This window comes from Emys orbicularis, chromosome 11, assembly GCF_028017835.1.
Source record: "Emys orbicularis isolate rEmyOrb1 chromosome 11, rEmyOrb1.hap1, whole genome shotgun sequence".
NCBI lineage: Eukaryota > Metazoa > Chordata > Testudines > Emydidae > Emys > Emys orbicularis.
The window spans coordinates 2,365,255-2,387,562 of record NC_088693.1 but is presented as its reverse complement, the minus strand read 5'-3'; the positions used below and the strand labels follow the sequence as shown (position 1 = coordinate 2,387,562).

General features: G+C 62.7%; 1 protein-coding gene across 1 annotated transcript; it reads left to right on the top strand.

The window, feature by feature from the left end:
• Window positions 1-4,668: 4,668 nt before the first annotated feature.
• On the top strand, window positions 4,669-20,523 carry VIL1 (villin 1). The gene is made up of 19 exons (XM_065413861.1): window positions 4,669-4,743; window positions 5,045-5,119; window positions 5,719-5,915; window positions 6,819-6,927; window positions 7,561-7,671; window positions 8,564-8,766; window positions 10,012-10,090; window positions 10,447-10,545; window positions 12,143-12,296; window positions 12,518-12,618; window positions 13,254-13,391; window positions 14,203-14,361; window positions 15,188-15,367; window positions 15,710-15,855; window positions 16,759-16,903; window positions 17,385-17,573; window positions 18,362-18,430; window positions 18,919-19,053; window positions 20,410-20,523. The coding sequence occupies exons 1-19, from the start codon at window positions 4,669-4,671 to the stop codon at window positions 20,521-20,523; spliced, it is 2,478 nt and encodes an 825-aa protein (XP_065269933.1).
• The last annotated feature ends 1,785 nt before the right edge of the window (window positions 20,524-22,308 follow it).

Genomic DNA, 22,308 nt, shown 5'->3' with positions numbered 1-22,308 from the left:
CGTATGCGTGTGTCAATTTCACTTCAAATTTCCAACCAAGGGCTAAATTGGCAACAACTATTGGTAACTAGTTGACCACTGGGGGGTGTTGGGGAGATTCGGGGGTGGGGGGTGGTACAGCTGGCTGGGGGGTGTTGGGGAGATTCAGGGAGGGGGGGTGTACAGCCGACTGGGGGGTGTAGGGGAGATTCGGGGGGGGGGGTGGTACAGCCGCCTGGGGGGTGTTGGGGAGATTTGGGGGGGGGTACAGCCACCTGGGGGGTGTTGGGGAGATTCGGGGAGGGGGGGTGTACAGCCGCCTGGGGGATGTAGGGGAGATTCGGGGGGGTGGGGTGTACAGCCGGCTGGGGGATGTAGGGGAGATTCGGGGGCAGGTGGTACAGCCGGCTGGGGGGTGTAGGGGAGATTCGGGGGGTGGGTGGTACAGCCGCCTGGGGGGTGTAGGGGAGATTCGGGGGGTGGGTGGTACAGCCGCCTGGGGGGTGTTGGGGAGATTCAGGGGAGGGGTGTACAGCCGCCTGGGGGTTGTAGGGGAGATTTGGGGGTGGTGGTACAGCCAGCTGGGGGGTGTAGGGGAGATTCAGGGAGTGGGGGTGTACAGCCGCCTGGGGGGTGTAGGGAAGACCCGGTTTCACTGAATGAAGTCTCCTGCTGCAGCACCTCAGTAGGTTCATCAGACAAAGAGGAGCGGCAGTGACTAGGCCCCGCTCCAGCCCGAATTCTAGGGCCGTTCAGCTCCGGCTCGGAGCTCGGCAGCTCGGGCTGAGACGCCCTATCGCCCGGCCCAGGAAATGGCGGCATTCTTTGCAATGGGGCGTGGAGCATCCAGTCAGAGCAGCCTGCAAATCCTTCAGGGACTGGTTTATCCTGGAGACCTGGTTCCTGCGGCTCTAACAGGGAATTTCCTCAGACCCCAGCAGCAGGCTGGGACGGCCTCTGGCCCGAGGGCTCTGCTCAGCGGGCCGCAGAACTCAGCGGTGGGGTGGATGCTTCTGCTCCTGCTGGGAGCTTCAACGCTTGGCTCTGTGGCCTCTCGGCCTGCAGGTGCCTGGCATGTTTATGGCAGGCAGATGCACTTGACCCGGCACATCCAGAATGCCCAGCGGCAGGTGGGCGCACTCTACCCAGAATGCCCAGGGGCAGGTGGGCGCACTCTACCCAGAATGCTCGGCAGTGTATGGGACACATTCTACCCAGAATCCCCAGCGGCAGGTGGGCGCACTCTACCCAGAATGCTCGGCAGTGTATGGGACACATTCTACCCAGAATCCCCAGCGGCAGGTGGGCGCACTCTACCCAGAATGCTCAGCGGCAGGTGGGCGCACTCTACCCAGAATGCTCGGCAGTGTATGGGACACATTCTACCCAGAATCCCCAGCGGCAGGTGGGCGCACTCTACCCAGAATGCCCAGGGGCAGGTGGGTGCACTCTACCCAGAATGCCCAGGGGCAGGTGGGCGCACTCTACCCAGAATGCCCAGGGGCAGGTGGATGCACTCTACCCAGAGTCCTCGGTGGCGGGTGGAATGCCATTGACCTGACTGGGCCCAGTGCGTTCAGAGCGGCGTGTGTTCCTCTCCTGGGTACCAGCCGTCCAGTGGCCCATGGCGCGCTTTGCCGGGGACTCTGCTGTGGGCGGGGTGCTCGGGGCCTGCTCTCCCCGGTGCCTCTCTGCCCGCGACACCGCGCCGGTTCCCTGCTGATTCCCAGCACAGCCAGATTCGGCTCCAGGCTCTGAGGCAGGTGCCTCCTGCTGCAGGCTGAGGCGGGGTGGGGCCAGGGGCCAGATCTGTGACGAGATAACGATGCCGCATGCCGGGCAATAAACAGGGAGTAACGGTGCCAGGGCAGCAGTGGGAAGCTCCCAAGGGACCCAGGGACCTTGGCTTGCCTGCGTGTCCCTCCCCAGGCTCCTGCCCTTATATGGCGAACGCAGGCTCGGGCGAAGGAGGGGACAAAGGTCGCCCGTCTCTGGCAGGAGAGCACTTTGCACAGGTACCAGCCGTCTCCAAGCCGCTGCCTGGGGCACTTTGTCTCAGCCGCGCCAGCTAGCACTGCAGGAGAGGTAAGGGGCTGGCGGCGGGGGTTGGGGGCTTGGCACCTTGGCCTGGCCCCTGCCAGCACGTCCCCTTGTGCCTGGCTTTGCCCTGTAGGCCCTGGGGGCAGATCTCAGCGCCCAGCCCCGAACAGCTGGGACCCATCTGCCAGCCCTCTCCGGCCCCCTCGGCTCCCAGGGTGGGGGGCAGGGCAGCTCTGGGGGGCCAGGTGGGAAGTGGAGGCCCCTGACTGATGAGGGCTGCTCCTTGCTGGTGGCTTTTGGGGGAGCGCCCACGCCCCTGAATGGGCTGAGGATATAGGGCCTGATCCGGAGCACTGGGCTTTGGATCGGACCCTCAGCCTGCTGGGGCAGGGGAGCACGGACCTCTCTGGGCTCCCCCCTAAATCAAACCCACTCCCCTTCCCCCTTGGAGGTGCAGGCTCCATTCCCTGATGGGTGGTAATCGCCCGCACCTCCCTCCGGCCCCACCCCTGCCGGGATGCCCTCGACTCTCAGGTGACAGCCACCAGCCTGGCAGAGGGGTGGCAAGGATGTGGTGTCTCTGGCAGCCCCCGGGGCCGGCGAGCAGAGGGCCTGTGAGCCTGTACAGGGCGTCTCTGCACGTCAGTGCCCCCGCGGCCCCGGGGAGGAGGGGCAGGAGCGGTATCTGCATGGGACACATGGGGAAACTGAGGCAGGGGGAAGGCCAGGCCACAGAGGGTGTCAGGGTTTGAGATGAGCCTGGCGGAGCCACCGGGGGCCTGGTCGCTGTTTGACGTCACTGCGCAGGCACGGGGATCTGGGAGCGATGGCCCCTCTGTTGAGTGGAGGCACAGCCGAGCGGGGGGCAGGCAGGTGGGGGCATGTGAGGGCTGGGTCCAGCTAAGCACATGGGGCGGGGGGGCGGGGAGCAGGCTGAACCCCACACCCAGAACAAAGGCCCATTCTGGGCAGATCGTTGCCCCCGTAACAGAGCTCAGAGGGGCCGTGTCTGGGCCTGGGGAGCAGGGGGGGGGCTGCTCCAGCTTGTTCTGACCCAGGGGGCACCTGACCTGAGCTGAGCAAGAGGGGCAGGTATTTGAGCCGCTCTGAATGTCGGGGGGGGGGGGATGATCAGCATGGGGGTGCATGCAGCTGAGTGCACCTGGATCTCGGGGAGGGGGGGAGTGGGGGTGCCACCCTTCAGGGCTCCAGCCGGCCGTGAGCAGTCACAGCACAAGGCCAGGCAGGGGAATCCGGTGCTGCTGGGGCTGGATGGCACAGAAGTGGGGGCACACGCTGGCCCCGGGAACAGGGGAGCTCATTGGTGGAGCTCTAGGGTGGGTGAGTGGGCAGCGGCGAAGGGGCCCTCGGACGGGGCGGGGGGCCAGGCCCACCCGCTGCATGGCCCTGCCAAGGCGCTCGTGCGCAGGCCCCTCGGGCCCATCACCAGGTGGGGCGGGAGGGACCTCGAGTGAGCGGCACGTCCAGCCCCCTGCGCTGAGGCCCGAGCAAACCCGGACCAGCCCTCACCAGCCCTGTCCAACCTGGTCTTAGACCCCTCCGGTGACCGGGATCCCACCCCTGCCTTCTCCGACACCTGCCCAGCGCTTCCCCCGCCTCCTGGGGCGGCTTTTCTAACCCTCCTCGGCTTTGCTGCTCTCCTCTGGACTCAGCTTATTCCCAGCTACCGAGTGTGGGGCGCCCAGAACCGGAGTCAGGATCCAGCCGAGCCCCCCGCCCCGTGCCGAGCAGAGCGGGACACTCACCTGCCGGACGACTCTCCTGTTAATGCGCCCCAGGGTGACAGTCACACACACACCCAGCCTGGGCGTGAGCCCTGCCCCAGGCTGCTGGCCGCATTGCCAGCCCCTCGGGCTCCGGATTCAGGTCTCCGTCAACCCACCAAAGCATCGATCGTGTGCCGGGGCACCCATGGTCCTGGGGAGTGGCTCCCTGGCTGGGGGCATGCTTCGGGGCTTCCCTGCCCCCCCACTCCCGGAAACAGGCACATCCCACACAGGTGGCAGCTAACCCCTGGCATCTGGAGCGTGTACGTTTATCAGCCTGGCTGGCCCATTTGTCCCAGCAGCCGGGCCCCGGCTGGCAGAGCGGCACACCCACGCACCGCACCCCAGAGAGCTGTAAAACCCCACCGCCCAGCGCGACAGCTGCTCCCTGGGCTGAGCCCGGGGATTAAACCGGGCACCTCCGGAGCTACCAGCCCCAGCCAGCACGGCCTGAGCTGCAGAGCCCGGGCCTGGCCTGGGCACAGATAATGCACAAGGGCACGGCCGCTGCCCGTCTGGCACCTTCCACCACAGCCCCCGGCCCAGCCCACTCCTCTCGACCATGGCGCTGCCCTTGGCTGAGCTGCCTCCCGGGCACAGGGACTTGCTGGCACATGCACTGGGGGTCCCCTCTCCCCGACCACCGGGGGAACTGGGCACGGCACCAGAACCCGCTCTGGAAATGAGCCCCCGGCCAGCCGGGCCCAGCGCCGGCGCCTTGGAGTGTGGGGTGCACACGGATCCCCCCACGAGGCTCCAGGCAGGGGCTCGGCTCAGCGTCTCCCTGTTCTTAATGAGTGCTAACGAGGGCGTCACCAATGCTGCCTCTCCCCCGTGCCAGGCCCCCGCCGTGCCGCCCACCATGCCGGAACTCACCGCCAAAGTCACCAAGACGCTGAACAGAACCACGCCTGGGCTGCAGATCTGGAGAATCGAGGTGGGTGATGGGACTCGGCGACGGGGGGGACCCAGACGGGGATGGGGCTCCTGGCTCTCTGCGCTCTTCAGTGCCCGGGACTGAGAGCCCGCGAACATCTCGGGGACGCGGCCTCACGGGGATACTGGGGGATGTCAGGCTGCCTGCAGCAGCGAAGGGGTTAACCCAGCCGCACATTGCGAGCTCAGGCAGGTGGCACAAGGGTACCTGGGCCGTCCCCCCTCAGCCTGGTTCGCCTGCGCTGGTTTGCCAGGGGAGGCCCCCTCCGGACTCAGCGCTGCGCGTTTCCTTCTCTTCCCAGAAAATGGAGATGGTGCCGGTGCCTCCCAAAAGCTACGGGAACTTCTACGAAGGGGACTGCTACGTGCTGCTGGCGGTATGGGCTGGGCCTGGGACGGAGCCGGGGGGGGGGGGGCAGCGGGGCGCCCTCCTGGGTATGAGCAGCTGCATGTCTCGCCACCGTGGAGGGTGGGGGGACGGCGTGGGGCAGGGTTGCTTAGCACCCAGCAGTGTGTGTGTGACAGCGAGTGCGGGCGTGCGCTGGGGCGAGCGGGTGTGCAAGCCGGGGTGTGCACGCCAGCCTGGGTGAGCGAGCTGAAGGGGGAATAGGCTGTAATATTTGTATGAGGTCCGGACAGCCGGACACCATGCCCACCTGCAAACAGGCGCCTGCCACCTGCTGGGGAGCAAGGCCATATAGGGGAAACTGAGGCACACACAGGCCTCATCGAAATATTCCAGCGTATGCCGCTTCGTCACAGTGCGAGGGGAGGGGAGGGCTGGGAGTGTGCACGTGTTCCGTGCAGGCCGGCGTCTCAATACGAGCGTGCCCGCCCGGGACTGCGTCCGGCTGCCGGGGCCTCGCCGCGTGCTGAGCGGCTCCTCCCGGTTAGCCGGCGGCAGGATCCCGGCCCAAGGCGGCCCAGCAGCCCCCAGAGCTGTGCCCGCCGCTAGCCCAGTGTCCTTTGGCCGCAGACGCACAAGACCGGGAACAGCTTCAGATACGACATCCACTACTGGCTGGGCCGGGAGTCATCGCAGGACGAGCAGGGGGCGGCCGCCATCTACACCACGCAGATGGACGAGCACCTGGGCGGGGTGGCCGTGCAGCACCGCGAGGCCCAGGGCAACGAGAGCAATGTCTTCAAGGGCCACTTCAAACAGGGACTCATGTACGTAGGGGCCGGGGAGCAGGGCCGGCTCCAGGCACCAGCTTAACAAGCAGGTGGTTGGGGCGGCCAAGGGAGAGGGGCGGCACCTGCGGCAATTCGGGGGCGGCAGGTCCCTCACTCCCTCTAGGAGCAATCGCGGCTTTTTTTTTTTTTTTTTTGCTTGGGGCGGCAGAAATGCTGGAGTCGGCCCTGCCGGGGAGGCGGAGCCCCGCCCGCTTGGGGCAGGCAGCCCCCCAGCAGCCCCGATAGTGCGTGGGACCATGTCGCCCCCTAGGGGCCGGTCCCGGCAACTCCAACAGCCTGCGCCGGACCCGCAGCAGGAGGGGCCACGCGCTCTCGGTCCCGGGTTCGATCCCCGCTCTCGGCCGCGGTGCGGGTGCACGGCTGCAGAAGGGCTGTTTGGATCCAGACCCTGCTGTCTGGGCCCAGGATGGATCCACAACCCGCCCAGGGTAAAGGGAGCCGCCAGCTAGCCCCTGCCCCATGGGAGGGACTCGGGAGCCACTGAGCGGTCCCCGGAAGGCAGGCCTGGCAGGGGGCCGCCCCCACCCCATAAGCAGAGGCCCCTGCAGCTCAGCTCTCCTGGAGAACACCAGGTTTCTGTTCCCAGAGGCTAAGGGCCTCAGTTTCCCCAGGGACGGAGACTCGCTGGGACAGGCAGCAGGGTCGAGTGGCTAGAGCAGGGGAAGAGGAGCCAGGACTCCTGGGTTCTAAGCCCCCCCTCCAACCCCCGCTCTCTGTGCAACTGGGGCATGTCCCCGACCATCACCCGAATGGGGAGAGCGATCCTGAAAAAGCTGCCCCCTGGGGGGAGGAGAAGTTTAACCCCTTCGTGTCTGCAAAGCCCTGGGCAGGCTGCAGGGCCCTGGGGCTCCCCCCTCTGACCCGGCCTTTCCCCCCCAGCTATAAGAAGGGTGGCGTCGCCTCGGGGATGAAGCACGTGGAGACCAACACGTACAACGTGCAACGGCTGCTGCACGTGAAGGGCAAGAAGAACGTGGTGGCTGGAGAGGTGGGTGATGGGGCGGGAGGTTGGCACAAGCCCCGGAGCCCCCAGTCCATGGCCGCACGCTGGCTTTGGGCTTAAACCCAGCGCCCGGGGCCCTTTGCCAAAAGCCAGCTCAGGGCAGCGTACACACAGGGTTCTCCTTCACTTCCTGTCCTAAACATCTGCAGAGCCGCTGTGAGTCATTAGCAACTGCGCCACACCCCAGAGGTGGCCGCATTTCAGCACGGGGCAGGTAATCCCTGCGCAGCGTTGCTGTGTGTCTGTTGGAGGGCTGTCACACCCCGCCCCAGAGGCAGCTGCATTTTATTGGGGGGACGCTGTGGCCATAATGCAAATGAGGCTAATGAAATTCAGTGCAATGGGGGAGCTGAGGCCTGAGAGGGTCATGTCAGGGTGAGCCTGCTCAGGAGCTCCTAAGCACTGGGACAGGGTGTGTGAAATGCAGCCTTCTGCGGGGGAACTCAGAATTGCATCGCTGTGTGTCATAGGCCCTGTACTGTCGCCAGCTGGTGGGGATTCCCCTTTAACTCCCATCCCAGGGAGAACCCTTTAGCGCTAGAGAACCCAGGAGTCCTGCCCCCAGCCCTGTGCTTTGCCCCCTTGCTCCCCCACTGACCTGGCTGCCTTCGCCTGCAGGTGGAGATGAGCTGGAACAGTTTCAACCAGGGGGACGTTTTCCTGCTGGACCTGGGCAAGCTCATCATCCAGTGGAACGGGCCGGAGAGCAATCGCGCCGAGAGGCTGAAGGTAGCGTGGCAGCGTCCCAACTAGGAGGGGCCAGAACCCACCCACCCCGAGGGTCTCTGTGAGCGTTGGGCAGCCTCTGCTGCTGGGGTGCAGTCGCCTAGCCCTGCTGGTTACTGAGTGAGACCCGCTGGGGACGTGTCCACTGGGGTCTCTCCAGGGGCCTCGGCTGCTGCTGCTGTTTGCTCGGCCCCGATCCTTCCCAGGGAGCCCTGCTGGCTCCCCCCCCCATCCCTGCAGTGTTCGGGGCTCAGCCCCTCATCTCTGCTCTCACCTGAGGGAGTGGGAGACCCAAACACCCCCTCGGCAGAGGGAGAAGCTGGGATGGGACGTGGATCAGCTGTCCCTGCAGAGAGGGGGCTGCCAGGTCCCCTTTGCATGGTGGGGGAGCCCAAATGGGTTGGTCTCCCCCAAGTCAGCCCTGCCCCAAGAGAGGGGGTCGCCCCTATGGCAGCTCTGGTGCCCCTCACTCCTGACCCGCAACCCCCTGCTAGCCCAGCCCTGCCCCCCCACAGCTCTGCCAGTGCCCCTCACTCCCGACCCGCAGCCCCCTGCTAGCCCAGCCCTGCCCCCCCCACAGCTCTGCCAGTGCCCCTCACTCCCAACCCGCAGCCCCCTGCTAGCCCAGCCCTGCTCCCCACAGCTCTGCCAGTGCCCCTCACTGCTGACCCACAGCCCCTGCTACTTCAGTCCTGGGCACCCCCCCCCAGCTCTGCCTGTGCCCCTCACTCCCGACCCGCAGCCCCTGCTAGCCCAGCCCTGCCCCCCCCAGCTCTGCCAGTGCCCCTCAGTCCCGACCCGCAGCCCCCTGTATTATTCCATAAATCAGCTGCCCTGTGGCTGCTGCCCGGCCTGGTTTGCTCTCACACGCAGCCCATGGCCTGTTTTGGTGCAGGGCATGAACCTGGCCAAGGACATCCGGGACCGCGAGCGGGGCGGGCGTGCCCAGGTGGCTGTGGTAGATGGCGAGGACGAGGCGACCACCCCGGAGCTGATGAAGATTCTCACCCATGTGCTGGGGGACCGGAGGGAGATCAAGCCAGCCATCCCCGACACCGTGGTGGACCAGAAGCTGAAAACCATTCTCAAGCTCTACCAGTGAGTCGCCCAGGGGAGGGGCCAACACGCAGCGTGTGGGGTGAAGGAAGCTGTCAGCCCCATGGGGAGAGGAGACCCCTGCACAAGCGGGCCTTGTGTGGTCTCCCCCCAGGACTCTCCCATGCCCTGGCATGCCCACACTGCATCTTACCTGAGGCTAAAAAGGGCTTCAGGCCCATCAATCCACCCCCCAAAGCACTAGCTGTATCGCAGCTTCCTGCAGCAGTGAGTTCCACCAGTTAATTGCAATGTATTTCCGTTCTCCCTATTACCTTCTTCATGCCCTGTAGCGTCCCCTGGTGCTTGCATCATGAAATACTCCTCCTGCAGATACAGCAAGAGCAGCTACGGAGCAGAATCCCTCTGGGGCTAGTCAGAGCGGTGTCAGGTGAAGTCAGTTTTGAAGTCAATAGCAGCTGGTTTTGCTCTCTGGAGAGCTGTGGCTAGGCTTAAATGTCTCCAGCTGTAGCTGCTGTGAAAGGTTTTTAGGCGCGAACTCAGGAACCAGCCTGTCTCTGACATGTCCCTGTTTCGCAGTCACCGTTTTCAGCCAACGTGCGCACAGCTCCCATAAAACGTTGGTTTTCCCTAGTTTTTGAATTCTCTGCTGGAAACCTGCTCTTTCGTAATCTGCATTCCTCCAAGGTAGAAAACATGCATCAGACAGAGCCAGATCCCTTTCAGCGTCATCTTTGTGACCATCTGCAGGAAAGTCCAGGGAGTTAGAGATCTGCTCTACCTGCGTAAATGAAAGGAGATCCCTGCATACCACCGGGGGGGTTGTGGAGTCTGCAATGTGAAATCTTACTTCCACCCTGTCCACTGTGATGGTTTGTCTCTGGGGCACGGAACAGGGGCATGGTGATGAGATTCTGCCACCTTTGTTGCTTTGTTTGTTCCTTTTGGTTGCAACCTTTGTGGCTGTTTTCCTTCTGTTTCTGTCTCCTGTTTACTCCTGACGCCATGTCATGTACCTCTCTAGCTTGCTTAGATCCACCAGCTGGCCTGTGTTCGTCATAAGATCTTTTCAGACTCTCCCAGGTACGGCTGAGGTTAGCATTAAATAAGTATTTCGCACGTAGCGCCACCGAGTGGCTGAATTGCGCAATCCAGTTTAGCATCCCCGGCCAGGTTCGCAGCAGAGGGCAGCTTTTAAAGGGGCAGTGCTCGCTTAGCTCAGGGCCCTGCGTTCCCCGCTCTGTGCGGGGCCATGGCTGAGCTGGGGCTGTCTCTGGTTTCTCGCAGTGTCTCCGACGCTGAGGGGAACCTGGTGATCCAAGAGGTCGCCACCCGCCCCCTGACCCAAGATCTGCTGCAGCACGAGGTACGTGGCCCCTGCGGGAGGCTCCCAAGGGGTTTCCTCTGAGCTCCTTGGGGCTGGGCGCACAGACAGACGGTCTCTCCAGCCCTCCCACCACGCCAGTATCTGAGCGGCGCGTATCATACCCCCTGCTAAGGAGGAGGGAATGTCTCCATCCCTTCTCCCACTTGACGCCTCTGTCAGGCGGTCCCACGTGCCCAGGGCGACCCGCTGGGAGCTGAGTCAGCAGAGGGGACCCCAGGCTGTGGGATCCTGACCCACTGAGCCCACCAGGAGGCAGGCAGTGCAGCGCGCACTTGGGACCCATTGCTGGTGGTCCAGGGGGACTCCAATCTGACCCCTCTCCCCCGGCCCCCCAGGACTGCTACATTCTCGACCAGGGTGGCCTGACCATCTACGTCTGGAAAGGCAGGAAGTCCACCAAGGAGGAGAAGCAGCAGGCCATGAGCAGAGCCCTGGTGAGTGTGTGTGGGGGGGTGCTGGGGCAGGACCCGCAGCGGCTGGGATGGGGAGATACCCTGTGCCCTCGTGCCCCGTTCCCAGCCCCCACAGGTCGCCAGGTGGGTGGGGGCTGCATGTGCCCAGGTGTGACCTCATGGCGCCCCCTGCTGTCTGTCAGCCCTGTGGAAATTAACCCCTTGGGGTCTGGACAGCTCCTGTGCAGTGGATTACTGGCTGGGAACCCCCCGAGAGGACGCAGCGCCCCCTAGCGGCGATTCTCACCGAGCTGCGTCAGCCCTGGGGGATTGGGGTCTGTCAGTGGGTGGGGCTCTGAGCTGCCCGCCGGGACCCTGCCTCTCCTTGCTCCACTGTCACACCCGGTGTAACGGCCTTGCTTTTAGCGGAGTCACTCCTGATTGGCACCAGCACGGGCGACAGGCCCCCAGAGCTCTGCGCCAGCCACAGGGCGCCCCCCCCACTGCGTCGAACCCGCTGTGCGACAGAGCCTGGTGTTGTACACACGCACGGATGCAGGTTCCCTGGCACACCATAAACATTGCCACACAGACCCCCTCACACGCACACACAGGTCCCCTGGCACACCTACAGCGATTCCCCCTTATACACACACACACCTCCCCTTACACAAGCATGCACACACACACACACTCAGATCCCGTTGCACATGCCTGTGCGCACCCATATTGCTAGCAGATCGAGGGACGTGATCGTTCCCCTCTATTCGGCATTGGTGAGGCCTCATCTGGAGTACTGTGTCCAGTTTTGGGCCCACACTACAAGAAGGATGTGGAAAAATTGGAAAGAGTCCAGCGGAGGGCAACAAAAATGATTAGGGGTCTGGAGCACATGACTTATGAGGAGAGGCTGAGGGAACTGGGATTGTTTACTCTGCAGAAGAGAAGAATGAGGGGGGATTTGATAGCTGCTTTCAACCACCTGAAAGGGGGTTCCAAAGAGGATGGATGTAGACTGTTCTCAGTGGTGGCAGATGACAGAACAAGGAGCAATGGTCTCAAGTTGCAGTGGGGGAGGTTTAGGTTGGATATTAGGAAACACTATTTCACTAGGAGGGTGGTGAAGCACTGGAATGGGTTACCTAGGGAGGTGGTGGAATCTCCTTTCTTAGAGGTTTTTAAGGTCAGGCTTGACAAAGCCCTGGCTGGGATGATTTAGTTGGGGATTGGTCCTGCTTTGAGCAGGGGGTTGGAGTAGATGACCTCCTGAGGTCCCGTCCAACCCTGAGATTCTATGATATTCCCCCCACACTCATACACAGACCCAGAGATCCCCTTATGCACACACAGATCCTCTCACACACCCGTGTGCACACACAGACAGATTCCCTGGCGCACACACACTGCTTGGTACCTGCCGGCACGGGGACCCGGGTGGAGACCCAGGAGCGTTTGGGGGGGGCTTTTAAAAGGCTGCCCCCCATCAGGGCGAGGGCGCCACTCTCCCTGCAGTGCCCCAGCCTCTCTGATCGCCCGGTGCAGCACTGGCTTGGCAGTGACATCGCCGGCTGGACGAGCGGCTGGAGCCGGGACGCCCCCTCTCTGCTGCCCCCCCGCCCACGGGCGCTGTCTCTTGCAGGGGTTCATCAAAGCCAAGAACTACCCGCCCAGCACCCGCGTGCAGACCGAGAACGATGGGGCCGAGTCGGCCATATTCAAGCAGCTCTTCCAGAAATGGACCGTCAGCAACCAGACCAGTGGCCTGGGCAAGACCCACAGCCTGGGCAAAGTGGGTAAGGGCCGGGGGCCTGGGCACCAGTGGGGCAGGGCCCGGCACCAGGGGGTGGGGCCCAAGGAAGGGTCCTGTGGCAGCCTGCGGAGGGGGGCGGGGCTCAGCTTGGGGGGCTGCTGGGAGCCCCTCGATACCACCCCTGCCCCCCAGCTGCGAGTGGACTGGTCAGCCGGCCACGTGCCCCTCCCCCACCCAGCCTCAGTGCCCGTCTTTCTCCCCCAGCCAAAGTGGAGCAGGTCAAGTTCGACGCCACCACCATGCACGCCAAGCCCGAGGTGGCCGCGCAGCAGAAGATGGTGGACGACGGCTCCGGGGAGGTCGAGGTAAAGGACGGGCCGCCGGCCACCAGCCTGGCCACCAGCAGGGATCGAACCGGGGGCCCAGCGGGCCTGTCACAGCCCCGGATCCTGTGTGGCTCAGCACAGGGGGGACACGGGCCCCCCCCCACCTGCTGGGTACATGGGCTCCCCCGTGTGACCAGTGGGACCCCTAGCTCGGGACGCAGCTGTCAGGTGGGCGTTGATGGGGTCAGCAGAGCGAGGTGCCGTGGGGGAGGAGGGGGAGGCCCCGGGGCCACGCTGAAGGCCAGACCAGCCAGCGTGCGGCTGAGCAGAGCCGGTGCCGTTGGCAGGAGGCTCACGGACCCAGCCCAGCTCCAGGACGTTAGCAGGCCTGATTGGAGTTGCTGGCACGGAGCAGGGCCACGCGCCTGGCGCATCTCCAGGTGTCACATGGAGACTGAGACGTCAGCCCTCCGGATCCCTCGCCTCTGGGCTCTGCCCCCCAGCATCCCCCCAGCAGGGGGCGCTGGCAGCCCCTGATCTCCCCAGCCCTTGGACTCTGCCCCCACAGCATCCCCACGGCAGGGCCCAGCTGCCCCCAGGGGCTCAGCACTGCCAGCTGCTGGGGGTGGGGGTGGTAGAAGCCAGCCCCCGGCTCATTCTCGGCTCCCCGGCAGGTCTGGCGCGTGGAGGACCTGGAGCTGGCGCCGGTGGAGACGCGCTGGCTGGGCCATTTCTACGGCGGCGACTGTTACCTCATCCTCTACAAGTACCTCGTCAACAACAAGCTGCACTACATCATCTACATCTGGCAGGTGCGTGGGGCCCCCATTGCCCCAGTCTCCGATGGGCTCAGGGCCTGGGTCATCCCGGACCCCCCAGCCGAGATCCCAGCTCCAGCCGGGGCCAGGGCCAGCAGGCGTGGGATGATCTTCCCCCGCACAAATCCCGTCCCGACTGTGACAGGTAGAGATCGGCTCTCACTCGGATGCCAGGGGTTAATCTCCCCAAAATCAAGTCGTCACTGACCAGGCTACCTCTGCATGTTCTTGTTACCCGTAGATGTGTCCAGTCTCAATTCTTGTCTTCAGCGCCATCCTGTGGCAGAGAGTTCCGCAGGCCGATCACGCGCTGGGTGTACATACCTGGGCTTCGTTTTGAATTTGCCCCGTTTCAGTCTCATGTAACGTCTCCTTGTTCCCGTGCTGTAACCACAGGGCCAGAGCCGACGCACCCTGGGCCAGCCGCTCTCCAGTCGCCGCGCGGCATCCCAGAGCAGGGGGTGGGAGTGAGGTCACAACACAGGGGGGTGCCCCCTACCCACGATGCAGGGACGGTCAGTTAATGCTAGCCAATGGCCACTCTGGGCTGGTTTGCATCTTCCACGTGCCACTCAGATCCTAGCCAGCCCGTTAATTCGCTGAGGGGCGGGGCTTTATCTTCATCGTTATTTCCCAGATGGGGAAACTGAGGCCCGGTGAGGGGCTCCCCTGACTTTCGTGGTTGCGTGACTCGCCCAGTGCTGGGTCGGTGTCGGCGCTGGGCCCAAGGTCCTGCGGCTGGGGGTCCTAGGGGTTGCGTGGCTCCGCTCTCAGCCCCTCTCCTCCGTCCCTCGCCCTTCCCTAGGGCCGCCACGCCAGCAAGGATGAGATCACTGCCTCGGCTTACCAGGCCGTCATCCTGGACCAGCAGTACAACAACGCGGCCGTGCAGGTGCGGGTGCCCATGGGCAAGGAGCCTGCCCACCTCATGGCCATCTTCAAGGGAAGGATGGTGGTGTACGCGGTGAGTGCTCGGGATGGGGGCAGGCCCCTTGCCTGCCGCTCCACCGGTGCCAGCCCAGGGCCCGCTGGCAAGGTGCCGTGACCTGTGCCCACGAGCGCAGTGTCCTGGCCTGTGACCCCAGGGCTGCTTGAGGGGGGAGTGGGGCTAGGTTGGTCCATACGCTGCTTGGCCAATGGACGATGCGATTGGCCACTAGATCTGCTACCAGCCCGCCGGTGGGGAGTTAAACAGCTCTGAGAGGGAGGCCACGGGCCCAGCTGATTGGTCAGTGGGCCCCTGACACCCCTGGGCAGATAGCTCGCTTGGGCCAGCGGGGCCAGTAACAGACGGCGCTGCAATCGCGGTTCTGCGGAGGGCGCTGGGGCGGCACCGGGCACTGCCCACCTGCCTGCAATAGCCAGCCGCTGGCTGACAGCTCAGCTCCCCGCCAGCCACAGAACAGAGCCCCGGGCAAGTGGGGACGCAGGCGGCGTTATCCCCTTGGTGCCAAAGGGGAAAGCGAGGCACGGGGAGAAAGCACTCGCTTGAGGCTGCCCCACAAGCCAGGGGGCAGAGGCGAGGCGAACCCACAGCATCGGGCACTGGCTGGCAGGTGGGGCTTGGGATGAAATGGGCAAGCTGATCCGTGGGGCTGGAGCAGGGGCGGGTTCCCCCAGGCTGCCACGGCCGACCCATGAGCTGCGTTCATGGGCGGCGAAGGGGCTCCCAGCCTTAGGTCCATGCTATAGAGGACCCCGTTCCCCCACCCCCGTCACGGTCGCGGGGTGAGGGTGGAGGCCGGTTTGACCTCTTCTCTCCTCCCCCCGCCCCCGGTGCTGTTCCCCAGGGTGGCACCTCGCGGGCTGGCAGCACGGAGCCGGTGCCGTCCACCCGCCTCTTCCACGTGCACGGCACCAACGAATACAACACCAAGGCCCTCGAGGTGACCCCGCGCGCCTCCTCCCTCAACTCCAACGACGTCTTCGTGCTGAAGACGCAGGCCTGCTGCTACCTCTGGTACGGGAAGGTGGGTATGGCGCTCGGGAGCCTCTGGCTGGGGGGACGCGGGGGCCACAGCCGGGCCCAGAGCCGGAGAGCCTGAGCCAGCGGCGAGATGCTCGGGGCAGAGAAGTATTCTCCCTGGCCTGGGGGAGGCCGGGAGCCACCTGTGTTGTAGGGTCCCCCAGACACCTGGCTGCTCCCTGCTGCCATCCGGCTTCCTCCCACTGGGATCCCGTCTCGCTCCCCTGCCAGCGGGGAGGATGGTGCTGAGGATGGGCCAGAATCATGCCAGGTTCTCGGCGCTGCAATGGGAGGCCGCGCGGCCCCTCTGGGGGGTCCTGACCGATCGCGCTCTGGTCCCCCGCAGGGCTGCAGCGGGGACGAGCGGGAGATGGCGAAGACCGTGGCCGACCTCATCGCCAAAACAGAGAAGCTGGTGATAGCCGAGGGCCAGGAGCCGGACAACTTCTGGGTGGCCCTGGGAGGGAAATCCCAGTACGCCAACAGCAAGCGGTAAGGGCTGCACCCCGGCAGGCCCCGTCAGCTCTGGGGAGGGGGTCGAGCCGTATTAGAGTTAGTGCTCGAGACACTGTATTATAACAATGAGAACAGCCCCCAGCTCGTGTCTAGCTCTTCCCAGCAGCAGGTCCCAGCGCGCTTCACCGAGGAGGTCAGTATCAGCGTCATCGCCCCCGTGTTACAGATGGGGGAACCGAGGCACGGGGCACCGAAGCAGCTTGCCCAAGGTCACCCCGTGGCTGAATCCCAGTATGGTGCTCTATCCACTAGGCAGCACGGCCTCGGGAGGAGAAAGCACTGACCTCATTGACTCACTAATGAGCTGGTCGGGTCGGTCGCCGCCCCCGCCCCTGGAGAGCTCCGTGAGCCGGAGGGGAGTGGTGGGTTTGGCTGCGGGCCGGCCATCGCGCTACCTTCTAGGTTAGGGTGGTATCGTCTCAGGTGGCAACTCGTGTTCTTATCTGCCATGTGCCGGGCCGGTGTCTGGTCCCTCCAGCGCGTCCCAGGCCCTGCAGACTATGGGCCCGGCCGTCAGTGTGGCTCCGAGGTGTGCCCGACGTAGGGTCGATGTGTGGCAGCCTGGCGTGACATCACGGCGTGACCGCGTCGGGACACATCGCTGGGGGGCAACGCGAGGCTGTTGCCCCCCAAGGTCAAAGCCCAAGGGGTGGAACCTTGATCCAGAGAACTAGGATCATGGCTGGAGCCAAATATTCCTCCATGCGAGAAAGCCCCTTGGCCGCCGTTGCGTGCTGGCCCAGGGTAGTTCTCCAGGTGGGCAGCCCCTGTGCCTGTTGGTCCCCAGGGGTCATGCGGCCAGACACCGTTTTCCTTGGCAGAGCCAAGAGCCAGGCTGGGTTCTCTAGTATCTGGCCCTCCTTCCCCCCTTGTCTACAGACTGCAGCAGGAGACCTTGTCGATAACACCCCGCCTCTTCGAATGCTCCAATCAGACCGGCACGTTTGTGGCCACGGAGATCACCGATTTTAACCAGGACGACTTGGAGGATGACGACATCTTCCTGCTGGACACCTGGGACCAGGTAGGGCGGGGGCTGGGAGGGGCGTGGGCTCCTGTTCAGGTTCCTGGGGTCTTACAGGATGGAGGGAGCTTTAGGCCCACTGTCTCCCCCAGGGAGGGCTGTATTATGGTCCCCCCAGCACAGACGAGGGAGCCGAGAGACGTCTCTCCCCCACAACCACGCAGCAAGTCACTGGCAAGCCAGGCTTAGAACTGGGAATCTACTGACCCCTTGCGTGGTCCTCCGGGCCACATTGGCCACCCAAAGTCCCGGGGTGAGGCTGCAGCAGAGCCAGGCCTCCAGCCCAGAATTCCTGGCTCCTGGCCCCTTGCTTTCAGCCCAAGGTCCGTCCGTCCTCTCCTGGAAGAGACCAAGCGCCAGGGAACGCGATCCTGCACTGGCCCAGGAATGGGCTACTCGGGGCTTTCCCACGTTAGTGGCTGGCAAGGGGGCGTTGTGGGAAGCGGCTGGCACTGGTACGGAGGGGCTGTTCCTCGCGCAGGTGTTCTTCTGGATTGGGGAGCACGCCAACGAGACGGAGAAGAAGGAGGCGGCCGTGATGGCGCAGGAGTACCTGAGATCTCACCCCAGCGGGCGCGACCCCGACACGCCCATCATTGTGGTGAAACAAGGCTACGAGCCCCCGACTTTCACGGGCTGGTTCCTGGCCTGGGACTCCCTGAAGTGGAGCGTGAGTGGCTGTGCAGGGGTTCCCCGTTTCCCCTGCCGCTGGCAGGAGACGTGGGCGCAGGCAGGGCACCGCGGGGCATAAATGCAATGGCCCCCTTCAGATTAAACAGCCCAGGCATCCAGAGACGAACTGGGTAGCCCTGATGCCCTCGTAATCCACAGGCTGGGGGTGGGGGGAGCCTCCCACACAGCGAGCCTCTGCCCAAGGAGCTCTTGGGCTGATCGGTCTGGGGCCTCCAGCGAGACCCAGTGAGTGCCAGAAGCTCTGGGGCGCAGTCACCCATTCCCCAGAACCAGCTGCCGGCCCCACGAAAGGCTCCGTCTCCCATTGCCAACTGCCCGAGACAGCCAGTCCCTGGTGCCGGTCACTTAATGACCCCGTCAGCACAATCCCCGTCCTCCGGCCCAAGGGCTGCCAGGTGCCGCGGACTCCGAGACGCTTCCACCTGTGTCTGCAGCAAACGTCGCTACCCACCAGGTCCCCTAGGGCAGGGCTCCTGCGCCTCTCTCCCTGAGCCCTGGCCATCTCCCCTGCTGGGGAGATACACACAGGACTGCTGGGGAGGGGCAGGCCCAGGGCTGTATGGAGATGGGGCCAGGCCCAGCCAAGCCCGGCGCCAGGGGAGAGATTTGCAGCAACCAGACTCGCGAACAGAGCGGTTCTGTCCCAGCGCCTGCCCGGCTTGACTCCAGTAACCCAGACGCAGCCGTTCCAAACCCAGCCAGCTCTGCTCTCCGGCACGCCTGGCTCTGGGCCCTCCCGGCTCAGATCTCGCTTCTCTCCTGCAGGACAGGAAATCCTACGAGGAGCTGAAAGCTGAGCTGGGAGAGGACAGCCAGTTCAGCCAGCTGACGACGGTGAGTCTCTTGGGGAAAGGCAGCCTGGGATAGCCGGGAAAGACACGAGGGCCGGTGGTGCTGGGCCGCCTGCCATGCTATGCACACCCCCTGGTCGTGGCTAGCGAGGGATGCCAAAGCTCCCAGGCTTCCCCTTCCCACACCAGCCGGGACCCGGCTCAGTCCGGGATCGGAGTGGTTTATGGTTTGCCCACACAGCTGTCCCCAGGCGCAGACAGTGTCACAGCCATGGCATACCCCGCCCCACAGAGCTTGCAGTCAGATTTAGGCACGACCCCAGGCAGAAACCTTCCCCCTGCGGCTGGGTGCGGGGTTCCAGGTCAGCCTAGAGGTGGCAGGAGGTCGGGATGGCAGCCATGAGACGCGGTGGGTACATTGGCGAAGGCTGGCGCACAGCACAGGGCAGGGGTGGTACATGTAACAGGGTGGGGGCTTTGCAGAGCAGGCCAGCAATGGCTCCATGTGACTCTTCCCCCCCACCCCCGCAGGAAATCACAAGCCAAGACGTTTTCACTGCCAACACTGCCTTCGGTTCAAGGACCTTCCAGACCTTCCCCCGGGAGCTGCTGGTGAACAAGTCCTTGGATGAGCTGCCCGAGGGAGTGGACCCTAGCAGGAAGGAGGTGAGAAGGGAGGGACGTGTTGTAAATAAGAGCACGGGGGGCAAAGGGAACTACGTCCCGCAGACAGTGCTCGAAAGCCGAGCCTCTCAGCTGTAGGGGGGATATTTGCCACAGTGCCAGAGCGGCTGGCACTGAAATCAGGGCATGGCCCACTGCAGAAGCAGCAGCTGGCCCTGGCCTGTAGTGCAGGTGGGCGTTTAGGGTCTGATCCTGCCCCAGTGACAGAAGAATTTCCTTGGGGCCCCAGGGAGCAAAGAGCAGCTCCTTAGCCAGCCAGCTACGCACAGATCTCAGCTCCGTGATTAGTGGAGATACGCTGGGGCACAAGGAGTTTAATACCCAGCCTGCGAGTTCAAGGGGGATGATTTTCCAGGGGCCCCTGGGTCACCCCCCAGCTCCTCGTTCGGTCTGGAGGAGGGAGGGGACTTAGCTAAGGGGCTGAATTCATTATTTGAGGCCAGTGTCACTCAAGGGTGGGCGGCTCAGTGGGGTTAATTTTGTTGTGTGCATTAAATATTGTCCGAGCACCTAGAGCCCCGGCCTAGAAATGGGCCTGCAGGGGGCGCGCGTGTCCACGGCGGTACCAGCCCTGCCCACGTAGAGCAGTTCAGAGAGGCGGGGGCGGTTTGCCCCCTGCTGGTTGCAGAGGAGCATTAGCTGGCCCAGTAGAATTACCCAAGCGTTAAGCATCCTTAGGGGCATCCTCAGCAGGAGTTTTAATAGAAGGAAACAATCCGCCTTGTGCCACCGGCTCCAAGCCAGCCTCCTGCTGGCCTCCCCTGGCATGGAGGGTCAGCTGCAAGGCCTGCTGAAAGGCAGCCTGCAGAGCCGTGAGCCAGTCGAGACAGCCAGGGTGGAGGAGGGAGCGTGAGCAGTTCTGAATGCCCACAGCAGGGCAGTATCCTGAAAGTAGTGACCCGGGCCTGGGCCCGGTGCTGTCTCCAGCTCTGAGCTGCTGCAGTCATTGGAGTGTCTCGGAGCTGGGACGTGGCCAGGCCTAGGGACTTCTGTCGAAATGGAGAGGGAGTAACTCCAGCCGACGGCCTCGGGTTCCAGTCCCTGTGGAGACTTGCAAAGGTCTAGGATAAATCAGCTACTTCACTGGTGGCCTCCAATGGCTCACGCCTCCCTCAGCTCTTGCCATCTGCATGTCAGATCCAGAGCCATCTCCTGGTGGCTGGATACCAGCCTGGAGAGTGATGGCTGCCCAGGAGGAGGCCCAGGTCTGACTTCTGTCACAATTCCTGCTACCCAGCAAAGCCAGAGGGCTGGGAGGTTGTAGCTCAGCAGGACGGCCCTGTCGGCAGGACCGCAGTTGTCACCCCCACCTCATCCTGGCCCCTGTGCCTCCCGCAGGAGCACCTGTCCAGTGACGATTTCACCGTGGTCTTCGGCATGCCCCGGAATGCCTTTGCTGCCCTGCCCCTGTGGAAGCAACAGAAGCTCAAGAAGGAAAAGGGCCTCTTCTAAGCGGAGCGGCAGCGAGATGCAGCTGGAGATGTGTTTGGTTTAGTATTTTTATTATTAAGAAAGTAAAATTAAAGTTAATTCAGAGAACGGGGCTGCGCGCTTGCCCCTGCTTCGGGGCCTGCTAACCATTCCTCCCCACTGTGATTTTTTGGGCAGGGAAAATACTGATCTCCCACTAGGCTACAATCTTTACTTTCCAAGCTACCCTCCTGGTTGGGTTGGTTTGACAGCTATAATTCGTGTGTGGGGATCTTGCCTTAGCAAAGTGGTGTGGCAGTGGGTAGGACGGGTGAGTGTTAACCAGGCTCTCACGGATCAGGCTCTCACGGAGCACGGCTCCTTCACCCCAGCTTATTTGGTCTGTTCCCCAACCTCCGCACGGGATTGTGCAGAGGCAGCACACTCAAGAATAGAGGTGGGAATCGGAAACCTCTGCCCTGTAATCCCAGCAACACCACCGACCTGCTGTACAGCCGTGGGGATGTCCCAGCACATCTCTGCTTCAGTTTTCCCATCTGTAAAGTGGGGGTGCTTACATGCCTTAAGCCGTGGTTTGAGGTGCCAAGTAATATGTTGCTAAGTGGGATTAGAATGATCTTCAGTCTTTCTAGATGTCAGATCTTTGCAAAGCTGTTTACATTTTCACACACATTGGTACCTCACCGCTAAAGATATACAGCCCACAGCTGCAGCCTCCATTAGCTGTTAAGCCTTCATGAAAAGTATTATGCAAATATTTGTGGTGCTGAAGGTAAAGGTCCCAGCCACCGCACGGAGTGACATTTTAAAAATCCGTATGCCACACACTTTACTGAAGCACAGCGCCAACTTTAATGACCTTGACCACGTTTGTCTTATTTGTATTACCATTGCACCTGCAAGCCCCAATCAGGATCGGGGCCCCATTGTGCTAGGGGCTGTACAAACACATAGAAAGTCCGCCCCAGTCTAAGGCAGGATACACTTTGTGGGAGAAAGAGGTGACAGGTAGGTCAGTCTCTACATTAGCTCTAACTGATGTAGGTAATACCTTCTAGGGCAGTAGTTCTCAACCAGGGGTACGCATCCCCCTGGGGAGTACGCAGAGGTCTCTCAGGGGTACATCAACTCATCTAGATATTTGCCTAGTTTTACAACAGGCTACATAAAAAGCACTAGCAAAGTCAGTACAAACTAAAATTTCATACAGACAGAATGAGCAAGTAAGCAAATTGTCAGTAACAGTGTGGCTGACACACTTTGGTATTTTTATGTCTGATTTTGTAAGCAAGTAGTTTTAAGTGAGGTGAAATTTGGGGGTACGCAAGACACATCAGACTCCTGAAAGGGGGACAGTAGTCTGGAAAGGTTGAGCGCCACTGCCCTAGGGATGCAGGGCCTATTTGCTACAGCAGATGTTGCCAGCTGTATCAGACTTAGCATGTTTTTTTGTTAATACGATTCCCTCCCACTCCGTATTGAGATGTGACAATAAAATTTCCCTTGTGACTTCAATTTGGATTTACACTCTGATCTCCGAGGCAAAAGGCAAACGCATTAGCCAGAAAGCCGCACTTGGTAGTGCACTGGCAGAGTTGTGGATCCACGAAAGTGCAGTGGGAGAAGGGAACGTGGGCTTGTGAGGGGATCCTTATTAACCACGGGCAGAGCTTGGAGCTGCACAGACTAGACGCTCTTGTCCAAAGCAGCTTACAACTGAAATAAATGCACATCTCCACTGACAGGCAATAGAAGAGCCTACTTTCACTAGCACTTAAGGTCACTAAAAAAAATGCACAAAATAAA

What these genes read in the sequence shown, in the direction of transcription:
- VIL1 (XM_065413861.1), top strand. Translation starts at nt 4,669, where the DNA reads ATGCCGGAACTCACCGCCAAAGTCACCAAGACGCTGAACAGAACCACG. An exon ending in AAGATCTGCTGCAGCACGAG is followed by an intron (nt 10,091 to 10,446) that starts GTACGTGGCCCC and finishes CCGGCCCCCCAG; the next exon opens with GACTGCTACATTCTCGACCA. An exon ending in GGGACTCCCTGAAGTGGAGC is followed by an intron (nt 17,574 to 18,361) that starts GTGAGTGGCTGT and finishes TCTCTCCTGCAG; the next exon opens with GACAGGAAATCCTACGAGGA.